General features: G+C 40.6%; 2 protein-coding genes across 5 annotated transcripts in view; one reads left to right on the top strand and one right to left on the bottom strand.

The window, feature by feature from the left end:
* SWT1 (SWT1 RNA endoribonuclease homolog) overlaps window positions 1-222 on the bottom strand; it is a 31523-nt gene extending 31301 nt beyond the window's left edge. Inside the window, exon 1 of one of the 3 annotated variants that reach the window (XM_082052613.1) lies at window positions 125-222. The gene's annotated coding sequence lies outside the window, so the exon portion shown is untranslated. Of the gene's footprint in view, window positions 1-119 lie in introns of all 3 variants that reach the window. The other 2 variants (XM_082052615.1, XM_082052614.1) reach the window with 2 other exon arrangements.
* Window positions 223-368: 146 nt separating this feature from the next.
* Window positions 369-17942, top strand: TRMT1L (tRNA methyltransferase 1L). Of its 2 annotated transcripts, none has more exons than XM_082054000.1 (16): window positions 369-616; window positions 3300-3449; window positions 4211-4273; window positions 5703-5816; window positions 6824-6888; window positions 7222-7351; window positions 8940-9060; window positions 9587-9666; window positions 10412-10658; window positions 11467-11679; window positions 12364-12554; window positions 14016-14094; window positions 14841-15004; window positions 15509-15568; window positions 15861-15987; window positions 16086-17942. In XM_082054000.1, exons 1-16 carry the CDS (start codon window positions 493-495, stop codon window positions 16399-16401), a joined length of 2244 nt encoding a protein of 747 aa, XP_081910126.1. In that variant the 5' UTR covers window positions 369-492; the 3' UTR covers window positions 16402-17942. The 2 variants fall into 2 exon arrangements, with proteins under 2 accessions (XP_081910126.1, XP_081910125.1); XM_082053999.1 differs by having other exon boundaries at window positions 4211-4321.
* The last annotated feature ends 4 nt before the right edge of the window (window positions 17943-17946 follow it).

Genomic DNA, 17946 nt, shown 5'->3' with positions numbered 1-17946 from the left:
GTGGGCTGAGCCCCCAGGTCCTCCAGCGCAGCCCCCAGACTCCCCTCGACCCCGCCCAGCAGCTGCCAACACATCCCCTCCCTCCTTAACCCCCGGCAGCAGGACAACAAGGGCCCCACCTCACCGCCGCGCTGAAGCCGACGCGGGCAGCGGCTCCACGGCCCCACCGCGGACGCTCCTCAGGGGCACCCCGAGCGCGGCCCCGCTCCCGGGCCAGGGGCTTCCCAGTCAGGCGCTGCCCGCCCCGAAAACCGCCCGGGCCCCGGCTCCTCCCCGCTGTGGGGACACCCGGGAGCCTCACTGGGGACAGCCCTCAGCTCACCCGAGGCGCTCTGGGAAATGTAGGCGGCGCGGAACCGCCTCCCTCCCGCCCTACGTGCGGGGCCGCCGCCGCCTGGCCCCCCCACCGCGCCCGCCTCGCTCCCACATAAGAGGCGTGTGGGCCCCACGGCTTGTCTTTCTGTCCGCGTTTCCCGGCTGCCTGTAGAGAAGATGGCAGCGGAGGCGGCTGCGGAGGCCTCGCTAGTGCCGCTGTCCCCCGAGCAGAGGCAGCCGGGGCGGGAGGACGATGCTGAGGAGAAGCCCGAAGGCGGCGATGACGAGACCGCGGCGCTCAGTGAGGGCCGGGCGCGGGGAGGCCGCGGGCGGGTGGTGTGGAGGCACCGGGCGGTGTGGCGGGCACCGGCTCCTCCGGGGGGAGCGCCGAGCAGATGCGGCGGGCGGGGAGGTGGGGACAAGCGCCCTGAGGGAACCGGTGGCTTGAACTCGTACAGCCGGGCGGCCCGAGCAGCCTTGGCGCCTCTCCCGACCCGCGCTGTGAGACCGGCGGGGTGAGGTAGGCTCAGCTTGCCCCGTTTGTGTGGGGCCACACGTGTTCCCGAGGCTGAGCCTCTGCCGGCTTAGAAACAGCGAAGTGGGGCTTGTGTCTCCTCTTTTCTCCCTTTGCATCTAATAGGAGATTTTTGTGGTTGCTAAAGGTATTTTTTTAATCTCAAATCGCGGTCTCACAAGGTCCTGTTACACACCTGGGGGCGGTGGGAGCCATGCGGCCCCTGCCCCATGGATTTTCTCCTCATTTTTTTTCTCTCAAATGTGTTTAAATTGGCTGTTCTGCCGCCCCTGCCCCCTGAGTTTTCTCCTCGCCTTTTTTTTTTTTTTCTGCCAAATGTGTTTAAATGGGTTTTCCAGCCGCGCCAAATGTGGCACTGATGTTATTTGCTGCTGTAATCTTACGGTTGAAGCAAACTGACCCTTAAAAAGTATATTTTAGGCTCTTTGAAGCCTTATTATGTTTGTGCATGATCAGTGATTCCTCATGAGTATTTTAAAAATCCTGCAATCTTGCTTTGATAGCTTTTGATAATGATTTAATGTGAAAGTTTACCGTTCATCCTATATGTATACAAGCTCTATGTACATATATATGCATAATTTTTTTTCAACCATTTTAACCTGTAGACTTGTTGTGAAGATGCAGATAATCCAGCTCGGGTGGATTTTGGTCACCGCTGTGCTCTCACTATGCGTTTTTATAAGTGTTACCAGTTTTTCCTCACAGCACATAGAGTTATAATTAATCATTATTCTTCTTATGGATCTCATACTAAAAATCCTTTCACTTTTTAATTTTCTTTCTGCTGATAAAGTTTGTAGAAACTATGACCAGGCATCTTGCAACACTTTAATTGAGGAGTAGGTGGAAAATATTAATACAAATTTTCAGCTTAAATATGTGAGAAATACAGCAATGCTCTCTGAGTAGCAATGCTGGTGTTGATGTATTTTGAAGTAGGTAGAAAATTGTTAGAATTGTCTTTCCAAACAATTCCTCCAGCCCCCTGCCTTCAGGTATTACTTCAATTTCCTCTTTATTTCTTTATAACAGCAAAGATTTGTATCCAGCTGCAATATTTAAAAGAAAACAAACAAAAATACCCCAGGGGAATTGTAAGAATTGCTGTAGGATCCTTCCAGCCCTTGTTTTATCTGCAGTTAGTGGCCAGGAGTAGATGGCAGAACACGGCAACTATGTATTAATGCACCCTCCAGAAATGCCTTGACACACAAAAAAATGAATAGTTTGTCACCCCCTGTTTTCTTGAGCTTGGGTTTGTGTTTAAAATGCCATAGTGGATTTCTCTTCTGTAAAATTCTGACTTGGGCACTTGTAGACCTGCACCATCCTTGCATGGAGCTCTGCAGCTTTCTTGTGTAAACCAATGTTCTTCTGCTCTGACTTTCCAGCTCTGACATCTCTGGTTGGTGCATCCCAGTTTCTGTGCTGGAATAGACAGTGAGTGGTTGACTTCAGTGCTCTCTCTGCATCTTGTGGTTTTATAGACATCTGTTGGATCCAGGCTGAGAAGTCAGAGCCTGCTCTGTTGCTTCCCAATAGCTAAGAAGTGGTGCCATAGCTTTTTTTTTAAAAAAAACTTGCCTGGTTCTACCTTTATAGCTTGAGGGTTCAGGGGCAATACCGTTTGCTATATGTGGCTTTCCCAGTAGTGTTAATTGGTGGGGAGAATGACCCACTGCTTCTGAGGATTCACACCTCTTCCTTTCACCAAAACTGGATTTTAAGATGCTAAGGTGGTGGTCCTGACTGGTGATGCTCAGCTCAGAGTCCATCCATCCATTCATCTGTGAAATCAAGATGAGGGTGTTTTTCCAAGTCCACCACTTGACTATTTTTTGTCTTCTTAAGTACTTTTGGAATTCCTTCAGGTGGCCCATCTCTGCACTACCTCAGATAAGTCATTCATCTGGAATTCTTCAGGTGGCCTATCTCTGTACTACCTCAGATAAGCCATTCATTTGCAAAATACTCATGGCACCAGCACTTAACCCTCATCATGCCTCCTGAGGATAGCGGATTCCTTTCCTCTTTTTTTAAGATGTTCAATTACTCACAAATGGTTCTAAACTTTTAATTTACAATTTTCTTAGCTGTCAGTATGTTGTTATGAGTATTTGGACCCCCTCCTTGCCTGCTTTGTCTTGCTAGCACTGCATTTTGTCAGAAAATGAAGTGTAAATATTATTTTGTTAACTTCAGACATCTGATGATACAGATGGACAAATAGTTTTGTCTGTCCAGGATGGCATTACTTCACAGTGGTTTCCAAGGATGAGCAATAATTAATCTCATATTATTCTCAAACATACAATTTTTTTTCTCCTTTGCACTGGTAGTTATTTTAGCCTGTAAGAAACACCAAATTATTGGAAACAAATGAACATATTTGTATAATTCAGTTGTATCAACAACACTTTCACTGTTTTGTTTGATTTTTGTGAAGATGGTGTAGAGTTCTCTGGAGAAGTGAAAAGCAACAACCTGGATGTGAAAGTTAAGTCAGAACTGGAAGCGGAAGAAAAAGGAATGGAACAAGAATCCACGAGGGAATCTGATAGCACCATTTTGGATGTATCATCAGACTATCCCAGAGGTTGGTTAATAACGTCTAAGAATATTTATTGCATGCTCAAGGAAAGGAGGAGAAAAGGTAGAAATAGGGGGAAAGGTAAAGGGACATCTGGTTCTGATGCAAAGAGCACCACAGAGAGCAGAGGAAATCTCTTGCTAGAAACTGCTTTAAAACTCACCTCTCTATCCTGAGCCTGTGGATCAATGAGTATCATTGTTTCACATAAGAAAACCTGAAGACTCCTCTTGTAAAAACATTGTAGAGGTTTAAAATCGCTACAGACTCAGTATTGCTATAAACTGGAATGTTCTGTGTGCTGAAATCAATAAAAGTGACTTATTATATAAACTAATTCTCTTGCTTTTAGCAATTTCTCCACTGTTCCCATTGACTGATAAGTTGAAAAGTCAGGTGGTAAATTTAAAGATTTAACATTCTCTTAAGGGGGGGGAAAAGTTGGTAGAATGTGATGTATCCCAGCTGTACAGTGAATAATTGTTACTTACAATTGGCACACTTCTAGCTGATACTAGTTTTTTCAGAGAGTTCATAGGATGTTTTTAAACCGCTTTGTGCCTGATTCGCTCTAACTACCAATGCCAAGCAGTAAAATCAGGAGCAAATGTGACTTGCTCTTTTCAGCTTTTTTTCAGATGAAGTTCTTTCCAGTTTGAGGAATCTGCTGTCTGTCAGCAATAGATTTGAAATGACGGATAGAAAAATAGCAGTAAACTGATTTATTAACTAAGAATGTCTAACTTCTAAATATCTCTGCTTTTTAGAGAAACATATTTCAATTCAAAGACATCTTGCTGATCTAGAGAAATTAGCTGATCTGAAAGAAGGTGAGTTTACCGTGGCAGTATCCCAGAACACAGATCAGCACGTTACAGGTATTTACTTTTTCTTTCAGGTTTTATTTTTAAAACACCATATATATTTAATATGCTTGAAGACTAGGGGTTTGACAAATAAATACCTTTATGATTTGTTCCCCTTCTTGTTGTTGTGCTTCTTTCATTAAATTTAAGGCCTTAATGATTCCTTTTCATCTTTTTCTTCTCTATTGTAGCATTTCTAATGTTGGCAGCGTGCATGGATCAGCAAAATGTTAATTCTAGCTATCTATCAGCAGTTTAGTCTCATTTTTATTTTACTTTAAGTGCTGTGCTAACAGGGAAGCTAATTGTTAGTGTTTAAATTTGAAATAAATGTTTTCTGTAGAGAGTTTGTTCCATTTTTAATGAGAAGATAGATCATAGGTATCTCAGAATTCTGGTACTTTTAGCTGTTGCTGATTTAGATGTAAATCCATGGTAGTGGTAAGAAACTCATTGTTCCTTTGCTTGTTCTCAATAGTATTTTTCTTGTGCCATGGATGTAGCATTCCTCTGCCACATCTGTTACTGGACTGACTTGTATTTATTACCATCGCCTCGTGTATTTGATACTCGGTAAATCATAAGTCAATAAAAGAGGCTGGTCAGCATTAGAGATTTATCTGGGGAGCTGTAGGCTGCCTCTTCTGGCTTCAGTGACATGGGACTGCATGGATGTAGTAATCAACTCATTAAAAAAGTCATTAAAAAGGAATTTTGCTGCTGTGCACGCCTAAGATATGTCATTATTATTATAGATCCCCATGTTGTGTGGCTTGTTTAAAAATTCACTGTGTACTGTTCAAACACATCGAAGCTTTTCTGCTAAATTCTGCATGAAAGGTTATTTGCCATTCAGGAGTTTACGACCCAGCAGCAGATGTATGTGTGCTCTGATACATAATTCCTGTGTACAGCTCTACAGCATCTCACAATAGCTAGTTTTTATTTTATCTAAAAGATTCAGGATATGGAAAGACAGATTTCCTGTTCTAACCGATTCAGTTGGATTTTTTTTCTAAATGTTGCCAGTCTCAACATCTATAAAATTGTTACTCTGCAATACTCTTCAGAAGTTCCATTAGCCATATGTTGCTTGAGTAAAAAAAATACTAGAAAACAAAACCCGAGGTTGTAGAAGTTAATGATCTTTAAAGTTATAGTGGTTCTTGTCTGTATTTTATATTCTCTGTCTATATTCTGTGGAGTAGAAAGAGGCAATCCACAAATGTGATGTTTTTGTGCACCTGAAATAGAATATAACTTGGTGACTTCATCTCTAACTCCCATTGATAGCACCTTCATTCTTTTTTTCTCTTGATATGCATCTCTGTTAACATGAGTATTTGCTGCATTTCATATGTTTCTCATACTTTTTGTTTATTTGTATTTTCAGATGAAAAGAAGCCTTGTCCATTGTGTCCCGAGGAGAAATTAAAAGCTTGTTACGGTCCTAAGCTCCATCGTCACCTTCAGAATTTGCACTGGAAAGTTTCTGTTGAATTTGAAGGTAATTACAATCATATTTGAATAGTAAATACTAGAAGTATGTTGTAGGACATTATTCTTTGTGTCATCTTTTTAAATTTCTCTTGATTTAAGGATCTTGTTACCAGCTCTTAATTAGAACCACATTTTGACATAATGACTCTTGAACTGGGATGTAAAATGTAAACGTAAAATAGCTCTGTATTCTTTTAAAGGCCAAAATAGTTACAGTTGTGCATTTTCTAATTAAAAAAAAAAAAAACAATTGCTTGGCATGCCATGAAAATGACAATAAAAGTTAAAATATGTATATAATGAAAGTTACTTCAATAAAAGCTTGAGGTGTGTTATTAACAATCAGACACACAAGTATGGTCACTTATCTGGTTTTTAACAAACTCTGTGATCTGCTTGTAAGATGCATTAAAATCCCTATGGGAAGTTGAAGAAGGAAAAGACAGTGAGCAGCATGTGTTTTTGAAGAACCAGAAATAAGAGTTTGCAGGAAATAAAACAACTAATCAGAATATGGACAAGATGAAGGTTGATTTAAAAATGATCCAACTGGAGTTCTGGCTTTGTGTGTACTAGCAGATGTCCTTTGTGTTTGTGGTTTGTTTGGGGGGTGGTTTTGTTTTTCTGTAAACCATGAAACATATGGGTTCTTCACATGAGTCTTTTAGCCAGGTAACAATACTTTTGTGATATACTCAAAGTATTTTTGAACGTTATATACCATATAGCCTGAAGACTCACTGTAGCTTCTCACAGATTTATTAAAATGAATTGCCTGTATGTAATTTTTTCTGATTTTTAAAAATGTATAATGTATAATTAGCTGATTAATTTCTCTCTGCAGAAGGTGAGTTTGTGAAATAAGTGGTAACGTTTTCTTGTGGCAGTATCTGGGAATCTTCAATGAGACCATGTGATGAAAATGCAGAACACTTTGAATCAGAGTATGAGGTGTAGGACACATGCATTCTGTTGACTTACTGTGCCGTGATGTGACAATAATTTGTTTTCCAGGGTACAGAATGTGCATCTGCCACTTACCTTGCCATCCAGTAAAACCAAACCTTGTTGGAGAGCAGGTAAAAAATGCTGTTAGCCTGGGAAATGGGTATTTTGGGAGGAACTTCTGCGATCTACTTAATTTCAAAATACATCTTGCTATCCGGTGTAAGTTTATCAGTCCAGAATGTATTTGAGGTGCTGGATGTGTCTCTGCTCCTCCCCTGCATGTGGAGTACGTAGAGCATTGTCGAAGGGTGGCTCTGGGGGTATCATTTAACAGTCTCTGGCTGTAAAATCAAAGTATTTTGTATGCGCTAGTGGTAACAGATGACTTCTTCATCTGCCTATATTCAGCTGTTGCTCAGCTTTGATTGTGTTTATTCTGAAACTACACATGTTGTATTTTGCAGACACTTTCAAAGATGGGAGCCCATTACCACTGTATCATCTGCTCAGCAACTATCACGCGAAGAACTGACATGATAAGTCACATTAATCGTCATGTGAATAAAGGAGAAACTGAGTCAAGGTTTATTACAGGTGTGTTCTTCTGTAAAACGTTCACTCTTCTTATACTGTCTAGCATGTGGAGTAACTATAATAAATGAGTGAGAGAGATGAGAAAAATACTGGAACAGATTTAGCTTTACTATTGTAAAATCTGCCCTTAATATTTCAGAACAGTTTTTCCTCAAAGGTGTAGCGGCCTTGCGATATAACCTCTGCATTGACTAGCTATTCTTATTGATACATAATATTCCCTTCACAATTAGTTAAATGTTGCAAATGTAGGCTTCTCTCTCTCCAAAAGAATGGAGGACCTGGAAGCCACGTAACAAAAATCTGTGTAGAGAGTTTAATGCCTATGTATTTGGCTGTGTGTGTGTTTGTAAATCAGTCTTGAGGAAATCTCTGCAAAATAAAAATCCTTTGTCTTTTATCCAAACTGCATCAGTGTGGATACACCAAACAAGGTGGTGGGAAGCATTTTAAATAATTGGAATGCCAACTCTTTATTTTTGCGAATTGTCTGTTCTCTATAGCTGTCAAGTAAAAGGCACATTATTGATTAGCTGATATGCAAAACTTTTTTCCTTTTCCTGCACCTTAGACTATTGATGTTGAAAATTGATCTGATTTATTTTGTCTCTGTGTAGATATATGGATTTTTACCTATATATAATGTAATAAAGGTGAGACTGGGAGCTATGAGGGTCACACTTTCTGTTGCCCGTAAGCAGGTTGGGAGTGGTAGTTCAGTATCTTGGAGTCAGTTTACATGTCTAAGAACTGATAGTAGTACCCTCCATACCATAGACTATACTTTCAACTTCATTCCATAAATTTAATTTTTATTATTTATGTATTAATTCAATTACTTTTTATTATATGTATTAAAATAGTGAAATTAATTTAGTTTTTATTAATTTAATTTTGAACATTAATTTAATATGAACTTTCAATTCCATAACTTTAACCTTTAACAGAGGTTGTGAAATACGTGTATCTCTGTATGGTTCCCTTAAGAACTGTTAGTAAAGAATGGCCTATTTGACACTTTTTAAACAAAATGTTTGTGGCTACTTGTCCTCATGGGCAGAGGAGAAATTCAGAACATTTTTCACGCTTAATTGTTGAAATTGTCCCTCTGCTTGTGCTATCTATACACGTTTCATGAAGCTGTTTGATAATTTACAGAGATTAGATCAAGGATTTTGAGGGCTTTTTGCAGTTCACTGATACACGTTCAGGACTATGTCATTAGCGTTTAAATTAATTAGCAATGTATTATGTTAGAACATGCAAAGCAAACGTGCTCAGGCTCAGGGGCTCACTTTCTGAAATTTCTAAGTACGTAGGAGCCCAACTGAGAAACAAATCTGATGTTTTATGGGAGAAAATTATAGTAGAGCTTGATCCTTATCTGCTACTTGTAGGACTAGAAGATAAATCGTCTGCTTATTTACTCCCACATACTTGTTAACTGATCCGTGTGCTAGTTAGATTACAGCATTACCCAGACTTCTTGCTATATGGGAGCAAATTTTTAATTTAGTTTATCAAATGTGCTAATGCTATTTTCAGTTGTCAATAACTCTTTCCTTCCCCCACAACTGCTTTCTTTTAGTTCCTGCTCCCAAGTCTTCTGAAGTGCTGAAGGAGTTGGCCACAGATGTGCAGGTTCTTCCCAACTACTCCACACCTCAGAAAACAGATTCCTATTTTAATCCTAAAATGAAACTCAACCGGTAAGAGAACAGGGAGTGGGAAGATGCACCACAGCGCTGCTGAGTTTGTAGTGAAAAATACTTGTGTGTTTTGAAAAGCAAACCCTGAGAAACTTTAGTTCAGAGGGCAGGAGAAATAGTTTTCATTAGAAAATGTGTCTCTACCACATCTGAAAAGTGTGAGTGTTGACACCAAGGCATGGGACTGGGCTTCAGCCCCTGCTGACCCCTCCTGGTCTCAGTGCTGTTAATATTTGAGCTGAGTTTAAAGTTAGCTCAGATATACCTGTGACAGCTGAGATGCGACTCCGGGGGAGGCCATTGCAACCAAGGTCATGGCCATGTCTCAAAGAACAAGTGGAATTTCATTGCTCTACAGTAATTTATGATGTTTTTCAACATGGAGCCATTAGTAGCGTAGTGTTTTTCCATGTAAAACATAGTTTGGCTTAAATGTTCTAGTATTATGTTCAAGGGAAATAACTAAAGAAAAAGAAGGAAAAAATGTTTTCTCAACTTACCATGACCGTTCCTTTTTATTTTCAAGGCAATTGATATTCTGCGCACTAGCCGTTCTAGCTGAGGAACGTAAACCGATAGAATGTTTGGATGCTTTTGGTGCCACTGGTAAAGTCGATTACTTTACTCTTTTGGTTAATATCCAGTAGTATGAAGCTCCAAAAATGAGTAGGAACTGACATGATATATTCAAAAAAAGTGAGGTACACAATAATTTTCTTCCTTAGGTAGCCAGCCATTGGCTTCCATACAAAAAATGCCATAAAGAGCGCGGTATTAGGTGTTTTAAAGACTGTAAATAATGTTAAGTCAAAGTTTAGCGGTCTCCTTAAAATTATTTGCTTTAATGTCCATCATTTAATGGTATCTTCCTGAACTTGTGGCAAGGTCACAGATCTTGTGTGAGTCTGGTTGTGGAATTTGGCTGTAAAATCAGCCTGTGGTTTAAAAATGGTGATGAATCCAAGCGTCTTTAGCAGGACCATCTCTTAAATGATTACAAAATTCTGAATGTGAACTAAATGTAATTATATCAGTGTCTGTTTAGCCTTCTGGAACAAAAACCCAAAGAGATCTGGATTGCTGCCTCTTAATTGAGAACAGTAACTGCTCAGCTTTTTTGCATAAAAATTCTTGATTGTGAATTAATCCCCGTTCTGAATGAGGCCACATTCCACAAGCACATCCTGTCCTGCACTTCTGCTATGTCATCATGGGCTGCACAACAAAAGCTACATTTGGAGGCAGCCTAAAAATATTAATGTTTTAACTACTTAATTATTATCAAATAATACTTTGTTTTTGCCAGCTTTTGCAGTAGCTGTTCTAAGGTTACACTTCTGTCTTTCCATAGGTATCATGGGATTACAGTGGGCAAAGCATCTCAGGAGTGCTGTGAAAGTTACGATTAATGATTGTAATGAAAATTCCGTGATGATGATTCGGGAAAACTGCCACTTAAACAAAATGAAGGTGAAACTTGACTCTATGGAGGAAGACAATGGTGAAGCTATGGCAGATGGAGAAGAAAATACTGACACCATTGAAGTGACAAGAATGGATGCCAATGTTATAATGCATTTGAGAGCATTTGATTTTATGTAAGTTTTGAATGTTTCTGTTAATGTTTTCCTGGTTTGATAATGACACACCACACCCATCTCCCAGTGTATGGTTATTTAGGGAAAATATTAAGTCCTTCTGACATACAGAATGGTCTATAATAGTACATGAAAATTTTAAGCCAGATTCTTCCTATATTTTTTGAGAAAGAGAAGTGTCAAATTAGTCTTTTTTTAATTGGAACTTCTAATTTAAAATTCATACCTTTGCATGTCATTGTGCAGAACTTCATTGCACCTCCTGTTTTAATCCATTTTGCAGTGCGTTCATATTCAACTAGACTCATTCTTCCAAGTTGGGTTTATAGATGCATACTTTTCAAAACCTATACAGACATCAAAATAAGTGATTGGATTCTCTTTTTTTGATTGATTAATGTCTATATATAAGCTTGTAGGTATTCAGGCTGAAAATGAGTATTAATTTAGTACATAAACTGGAATGCATTCTTGGTTTGGGAATTGCCCTTTGTTTTAAGGCTGAAGGTGAGCCTCAGGCCAATATTCTTGTAGCTTAAACGAGTCACTGGGTCAGGACACAAAAAAAACCACTATCTGGCTTTGTGATGATGTGTATTTTCCAGCATAGTGCTTCCCTAGTTCTTTCAATTTGATACTTTAAAGTTCCAGAGTATTTAATGAGAGGTGTACTGTAAATATTAGTCCTGTTTTCTCTTTTTGTTTTAAATATGACCGTAAGTGAGGCTTATAAAATAGTGTTTTCTGCAGTTTAAGGCTAAACCGTTGAGCATCTATAGATATTCAGTGATGCTTCGTTTCCTTTCAGCCATTTGGACCCCTTTGGAACTTCTGTGAATTACCTGGATTCTGCCTTCAGAAATGTGAGAAACCTCGGGATTGTGTCACTGACGTCCACAGACACCAGTTCTCTGTACGCAAAGGCCCAGCACGTTGCCCTGCGTCATTATGGGTGTAATATTGTCCGAACAGAGTACTACAAGGAACTGGGAGCCAGAATGATAATTGCTGCTGTGACAAGGTACTGGGAAAACAAATTTGCTCAAATTCTGCTTCTAGCTGCTTCTGTAGGTTGTGCACGTTCGGTTTCCAGAATTCCTTAATTCTTGATACAAAATGAATGTTTCATATTTGTGTGCTGCTATGGGATAAGGTGATTTTTAAACTAAAAGACTGAGCGAGGAGAAAAGGCATAAATAGGGTGGGGAACTGGGACAGTGGGGAGGGCTTTTTGGTGATGGGGAGGGATGGTAATGTAAAAATACCCAGACTTGCCTATTTGCACACTGTTATTCCTCCATCAATTTTATGGTCATTTTAGTGCTGCGTAGGACTTTGTAAATATGATTTAAATTGCTTGAGTGGCTTCTAGCTGAGCATTGGAGTTAGATTTGCTTTGGTGGAAGCTGATGTTCACTTTAGATCCTCATGCTTGAGGTTAAATATACATGTGATTACTAATTTGTGAAATCAGTCATTTGCGTATCAATATTCTCAGTAAAAGGTAAAATAAGATATTCTCAGCCTTATAGGAAGCAGAGAAAACCAGCTATTTAAGAAATGAGGTTTTGTCCTGATCGCTTTCTCAGATCTTTAGAATCTCTAGAAAGTGGATGAGCTCAAGAATCTTTCAGCAGGTTCAGGTATCTGTGGCAGTTTGAGTCTGCCGAATTGAGTACAATTTGGTTTTGTTTTTCCTTCACAGAGCTGCAGCTCGCTGTAACAAAGCCATTGAAGTTTTACTCGCAGTGGCTCTAGAACATTTTGTTCTAGTAGTGGTCAGAGTTTTAAGGGGACCATCCACCGCGGATGATTCAGTAAAGAAAATAAGATACCTCATCCATTGCCAGTGGTGCGAAGAGAGAATTTTTCAGAAACAGGGTAGTATGGCAGAAGGTAAATGGCTTTTCATTTGCACTTTCTGGAAGGTCTGATTTCTGTATGTCTGGTTCGTGTTTGTTTAGGCCTTGCTTATATTGGCACTCCCTTAGTAAAGTAATAATTACCTAGATGAGGTGGAGAAGGTACCGTGTTTTATGGTAGTGGGTTAGATGAGTTGGCTGCATGAATTTTTTCTGTAAATATACTGGATTTGTTTCTCAACACCAACTAGCTGAAGCTGCTGGAATGCCTGGTAAATATGGGGCTGTATTTTGAGCAAAGGCGCAAAGAGTGGGACAGTCTTTGCTACCATTTGGTTCCACCACACAGTTACAGCTGGATAGATTTAAGTGTCAGATAAAATGCAGTGTACTAAACAGTATCACTTTCCCTCTGACAAGGATATATTCTCCCTGCCCTTGGGCAGAACTTGCACACGTCTGATGGAAATCTCTCAGCAGGTGTGGTAGGAAAGACACGCATAATTTTAACACTTAGTGGTAAATCAAGGCAGCCTCCAGGTTAAAAGCTGACTGTGGGCTGTCTCTCAACACAAGTTAGTAGAAAAAAAATAAGCTAAGAGGTAGCTACTAGCCAGGTGGTAGTTTGAATGAAGATAAAAGGAAAAAGCTTGTTTCAAAGTTACAGGTTCTTGGATATCTGACTATTAACTGGTGGTGTCTTTGACTGTCCTGCTCAAAGTCAGGTGCAGGAGTGTGCAATGGGCTTGTTATTTAAAAGATTATTAAAAAACCTTGGATAAAGTTTTAAGAACAGAAATGAGTAACTGGTAAGTATAGTGTTACAGCAGAGATTTTCATTAGTGTCACGGTTTAACCCCAGCTGGTAACTCTACCCCATGCAGCCACTTTTCACCCCGAGTGGGATGGGGGAGAGAATCGGAAGAGTAAAAGTGATACAGCTCGTGGGTTGAGATAAAGACAGTTCAATAGGTAAAGCAAAAGCTGTGCACAAAAGCAAAGGAAACAAGGAATTCATTCACCCCTTCCCATGGCAGGCAGGTGTTCAGATAGCTCCAGGAGAGCTGGGCTCCATCTAACCTCTTGGTGACTTGAGAAGACAAAACACCATGACTCCAAACATCCCCCTCTTCCTTCTTCCTCCAAAATATACACTGAGCATGATGGTGGATGGTATGGAATGTCTCTTTGGGCGGTCCATGTCAGCTGTCCTGGCACTGTGCGCCTGGCACTGCGTGAGAAGTTGGAAAAGTCCTTGACTACCTAACAACAACCAGACCATCAGCATCTTATCAACATTCTTCCCCTGCTAAATCCAAAACACAGCACTACACAGCTACTAGGAGGAAAATTAACTATTATCCCAGCTGAAACCAGTAAAATTAGTAAATGAATTGTTTACTTAATGCCTTTGTGTTGATGTCATCTCTCTTCAGTAGAGCAGGCTTTGCTGGCTATTTCAAAACAACTTCTAAATCCTGTTTTTCTGTTGTAGAAAACCCATATCAGCAGCTGCCTTGTGATTGTCACAGCAGTATGCCCGGGAAGACAGCGGTTGTTCTTGGTCCTCTCTGGTAAGTACAGAACACAACGTGGACCTCTGGAGGTCAGATGCTCAGTCGCATAATAAAAACGCAAGGCTGCTGGATATTCTACTGCTGCAAAAGGAGGTAGAGCAACTGGCAGGAGTTCAGAAAACGTTTGATCAATTTGAATTTAGTAGGGTATTCAGTTTTTGCTCTTGTTCATAGTGTTCAGTCTGGTCAATAAATGAAAAACTGCCTTTAAATTTCATATTTGCTGCAATTTAGGTAATACATCCTGCACAGGGGAGCCTGGCTGTGTGTTCCTCTAGTTGCCAAATGTTAAGCAACTCTCTATTATTCTATACTTGTGGAGAACTTATTTAATAAATCCTCACATGTGCTGATGGTAGTAAATGCTACACTGCTCAATAGTTAATACTTAGAATTTTCTCTTGTGAGAAAGACAAATAAATCTTTGTCTTTTAACCATGTCAAAGCAGCATGAAAATGGTTCACAAGTGACAGTGCTTTTCTTGTGGGGTCTAAATGACTTTCTCAACATAGTAGGGCAGAAATAAAATTACCATTCTTGAGATCTTGATATTCTTTTTTTTAACACCAGACAAGTGCTGCTGTCATTGCAAACCGATTTGCTAGTGCCAAGTTGTGAACAGAGTCAGCCTGATGCAGCGCTTCAGTGTAATGTAATTGCTGATCAGTTTGGGCAAGGGATTTACGGAGCAAATTTTTTTGCTTTTGTTAAGAAGTCTTAATGTTTCACTTGTGTTTTGTAGGTCAGGGTCCATCTTCAACAGCGGGTTCCTCAGAAGAATGCTGGTTGAGGCTGTGCAGCATGGTCTGGATGAAGCTCAGCCACTTCTGAAGACGTTAGTTTGCGAAGCAGAGTGTACAACTTCAAAACTTTCTACCCATAGCCCTTCTGATGAGAACAAACAAGGTAAGAACCACGGCAGACGTGTCACAAAAAGGACCGGCGGCTTGTGGGCGATTTAGGAAGATTCTGCTCTTTAAAAACTTAAGTGTGTCCATAAAACAGAATGCAGGGTGGGACAACAAACAAACATAATGCGGTAGGTGAAGTGCCATGAAATCCAGCGTGTTCCCTGAGCGAGCTGGAAATACGCAGTGGCTGCTGTTTCTTTGGTGTGTCCCAATCCTGACTCGAGAGGGTGTGCTGTAAGAAGAGAGGACTTCAGTTGTTGTGCTCTGCATATTCTGCAGGCACCGCAAATCAGTGGGCCCAGAAAAATGCCTTTCGGGATGGGAATGCTGTTCTGCTCATTAAATAAAATAGTATTTTTGAATATCGCCTCTGAATTCCAAGTTAGTATGTGAAAGTTTTCCTTCCTGCACTTCTTTAGGCCAGAATGTGGTTTTATTTCTTCCTGTTTTGCCATTTTCCTGTCTCACAGTACAATTAATTTTGACTCTTGTGTTCTAGAAGAATGTGGCGTATATATTAAAACAGCAAATACTTGTGCAGAATCCTACTTGATACATGGTAAGTCAATCATTTTGGTGCAGCTGAAGCAGTTTCAAATTAAACTGTAGTTTAAGTGATGGCTAAACCAACCTAGTAGTCACAGATTTGGGGTTTTTTTAATATCTAACAATCATAGCACGTTAAATAAATTCAGCCTGGATTTTAGCCCTGCAAAATTCTAGCTTATAAAATCCGACACAAAGGTGTAGCTGCTACGTGGCTGTTTGTGTGTACTGTCTTTTGCTTCACTGACATTTTTCGTGGTCTTGCTGAGTATTCACTGGTTTCACTGGCATTTTTTGTGGCTCAGGAAAAAGAAAAAGTGATGAAGTGTTTCGAAATGCAGCCAAGCGCCAAAAATCTGAGAACAGTGCTGAGCACCCTGCATTTTACTACAATATCCACAGACACAGTATTAGAGGAATGAACATGCCAAAGTAAGGTTTTTGTTTAAGCTCCAGTCTTATATTACTGTGACAACTGATGACTTGTATTGAATCAGCCTTATTAGCATTAATGCCTTTTTTTTTCCCAGGTTAAATAAGTTTTTAAACTATCTCTCTGAAGCGGGATACAGAGTCAGCAGAACCCACTTTGATCCCATGGGAGTTCGCACGAACGCGCCCTTGGCGCAGTTTAAGACCGTCCTGATGAAGTACAGCACCCCCACGTACACGGGGGGCCAGGCGGAGGGTCCCGGCCACCGACCGGGTGACATCCAGCAAGGAGAACAGGCTCACAGCAAGGCAGACGGCAAGGTGGACGATGCCGAGTTTCTGGAAGACGACAAATCTGCGGTCGCCGCTGCCTTGTTGACAAAAGACTGTCCCGCTCCCTGCGCGGCTGATTAACACAAACCGGCCTGTTTGCAGAGCGGGATGTTACGGACTGCGAGCGCACCCTGGTTCAGTAAGCCAGTACTTCTCACCAAACTGGATTTAGAAAACTTGAGCTGCCTGCTATTTTAATTTGAAAAAGACACTTTAGAATTGTTCAGTGTGTGTGGTCAAGGTACTGCTGCTGCGGGAAGGTCTCAGAGGGAGTTTCTTGTGTCCACTTTGGTGCTGAGGCTTGGTGGCTGCTCCCGAGCCCTTGGTAATGCCTTATGGCCAGCACAGAACCCAGCAGGGTGGATGGGGCTGAATGTCTTCAGCATTTCTCAACAGGAGGTTAATACAAAAAACAGTATTCCTGAAATGAATCATTCCTAACACCTGACTGGCTACAGTTCAGTTAAGATGATAAAATAAGACAGGATAAAATCCAGAAAACCCTTCCTTGGTGTGCTGCTTGCTCCAGATGGCACATGTAATTTGGCGTTCGGTTCTGTTTTCATAGTCCTACCTACAAGCAAGGACCTAACTCAAGTGAGAGCAGAAAGAAGTGGTTCCACGACTGTTCCTGAAACTCCAGTTTATCCAAACCTTAGTGAGTTGCGTTTGTCACCCTTGGTAGGCGTTTGTGTGGAGATGACATTTGGTTGGGTACCTAAAAAAGGAGCAGTGACAAGACACCCTAAGTTCCAGGTGACGTTTTGCTATGAATCTGTCATTAAAGTCTTAGTTGTTTAAAAGATCTCTTCTGTGAACGAGCAAAGAGGTGCTGCGGTGGGAGTTGGGTCTGGTTCCTTAAATACATGGCAGCATTCCAGTCAAATCAACTTGACTTTGTCCTTTCTTTTCCCCAAACCTTGTTCCAACAGCTCTGTATATATGACTTGAATTGGGAACAACTCTCACAAATGAAGGAGTTGCTGCAGTTTTTCAGAAGTTTGCTGTTCAGCCTGGCCCCAGGTGTTCAGTTTATCTATGAGCAGAACATGAGGGGTTATTATTGTGATTTATCTCTCTCTGAAACTTCATGGTAAGATTATTGCTTTTCATTGAGTGCTAACCAAGAGGAACGTGACCAGTACACTCCCGATCATGCACAACTTCCTAAGCTCCCCTTGGGCCAGAATTAAGTTATTGCCTCTTAGACCATCTTCAATTCAGGACTGAGGAGTTCCTTTCATTCTGTCCTCATTAAAAATTAAGAGGAGACCACTAAAGGTATAATATTTGCACTTCAGCAGTGATACAACATGAAACTAAGTTTCCTTTGAAAATTTAGTGCTTCTAGTTCTTTTCTAAAGGTAACTTGGTATCAAATTAGAAATTAAAATGAAGAAGGAAAAGTTAGTGTTCCTTAGTTGTTCTGAACAAAATTTTTAATAATTTTTTGATGCAGAGAGCCTGTTGGAAGGCTCTGCTGGCAGCTAACACAGCTCACTTTAGTTGTTACTGCAAGTGGGATAAAAATCACTCCAAGTTGGCTAATTGGAGCAAAAGAGAGCATTCCATTTAGAACAAAATAAGCTGAAAAGGAAGTTTAACTGAAGCCGGTTGGAGGAAGGA

This window comes from Streptopelia decaocto (genome assembly GCF_964273445.1).
Source record: "Streptopelia decaocto genome assembly, chromosome: 5".
Lineage (NCBI taxonomy): Eukaryota > Metazoa > Chordata > Aves > Columbiformes > Columbidae > Streptopelia > Streptopelia decaocto.
This window is presented reverse-complemented; position numbering and strand designations above follow the sequence as displayed.